The sequence below is a fragment of the Egretta garzetta genome, unplaced genomic scaffold (assembly GCF_000687185.1).
Source record: "Egretta garzetta isolate BGI_Z169 unplaced genomic scaffold, ASM68718v1 scaffold1257, whole genome shotgun sequence".
NCBI classification, from domain to species: domain Eukaryota; kingdom Metazoa; phylum Chordata; class Aves; order Pelecaniformes; family Ardeidae; genus Egretta; species Egretta garzetta.
In genome coordinates, this window is record NW_009260151.1 from 149,058 (window position 1) to 150,340 (window position 1,283).

At 64.1% G+C, this 1,283-nt stretch overlaps 1 protein-coding gene across 1 annotated transcript in view; it reads left to right on the forward strand.

The window, feature by feature from the left end:
* The window catches only part of UIMC1 (ubiquitin interaction motif containing 1), a 45,614-nt gene extending 44,567 nt beyond the window's left edge, over positions 1–1,047 (forward strand). The window contains exon 12 of the mRNA XM_009641711.2: positions 594–1,047. Coding sequence (XP_009640006.1) covers positions 594–829 — 236 coding nt within the window. The 3' untranslated portion in view covers positions 830–1,047. The remainder of the gene's footprint in view (positions 1–593) is intronic.
* Positions 1,048–1,283: the final 236 nt, after the last annotated feature.

Below are 1,283 nucleotides of genomic sequence, written 5' to 3' on the forward strand. Positions count from 1 at the left end.
GGCTCCCGCACCGCATCGGCCTTGCCGCTCACCTGCCGCTGCGTTGCCATAGAAACAGGCGAGATGCTTATGTCACCTTGGCAAAGGGAACTGGGGAACTGGGGTGGGGATGGGGGACAGGGACCGGGGGGATGGTGGGGTGCAGGCTCCTGCTCACCCCTGGGACACCACCACCCCACCACCACCGTGGCAGGGGCACGGCTCTGGCCTGCTCTCGGCAGCCAAAGGGATAATTGGGAGCGTGGTTTGCTACCAGCACTGATAAATCACGGCCGGTAAAGCCAGTGCATTAAGCAGGGCTTTATTATCAATTATCCCCCGCCCGCATGGGCTAACGAGTGTGCTGGCGGGTCTGGGGAAGGGGCAGGGTGCTGGGCTGGGGAGCAGGGCTGTGGCACACACCTTGGGGTGCAGAGGGGCTGGAGTAGATGAGTGGGGAGCAATGCTCTCAGCAGTCCTGCCTGCTTGCTGGCACTTCCCCCCACGGACAGGAGTAGATGAGTGGGGAGCAATGCTCTCAGCAGCACCCTCCTGCTCATGCCGGAGGGTGGCCAGGCCAGGCCAGGCCAGGCTGACGTGTGTTGTGGTTGCAGGTGCTGATGCGGGGCCCCCCTTCTCTGGACTAGGAGACCAACAGCCCCCTCCCGCACTCTCAGCCAGAGCCGGGGGGCCAGCGGCAGACAGCCCCAGCTCCCTTGGGCACCTTCCTTTCAGTGCCGCCTCCTCGGAAGCCACGGACCGCGTGGTGGATTTGGAGCCGCACGCGGCTCTTCGCTTGGGCAGCCAGCAGCAGACCAAAGGTTGCCGCCGGAGAAAGCGCAAGTTCTGAGGCCAGCGGTGCGGCGAGCCCCCCCAGCAGCTCCCTGCGCCCCGGCAAGGGTCTGCGCGGCGCCGTGCCCCTGCTTCACCCGCAGCCTTGTTCTCCTAACCCACTTTTATATGTTTTATACAACCTGCGCAGGGGAGCGCCAGGTGGGGAAGTGACTGTGTGTTTTATAGGTGCCTGTGCAGCTTTGCTCTCTGTTAAAGAAATGGAAATATATTTATGTATGTTTTTATGAAACTGCAGCAACACGGAGGAGCTGTGCTGTCTTCCTCTGGGGAATGGGAGGCGCTGGAGGGGGGAGAGGAGGAACAGCAGGCGCTGCGTCCAGAATCGCGCGTCCCTGAGGCCTGCCCTTGGGCTTGGCGGGGGTGGGGGGCTCGGGGACCCCCCCGGGCACGGGGCAGCAGTGCCCCAGGCTGTGGGGCCCAGCACGGCACCGGCTTTCCCGGCTGGGAGC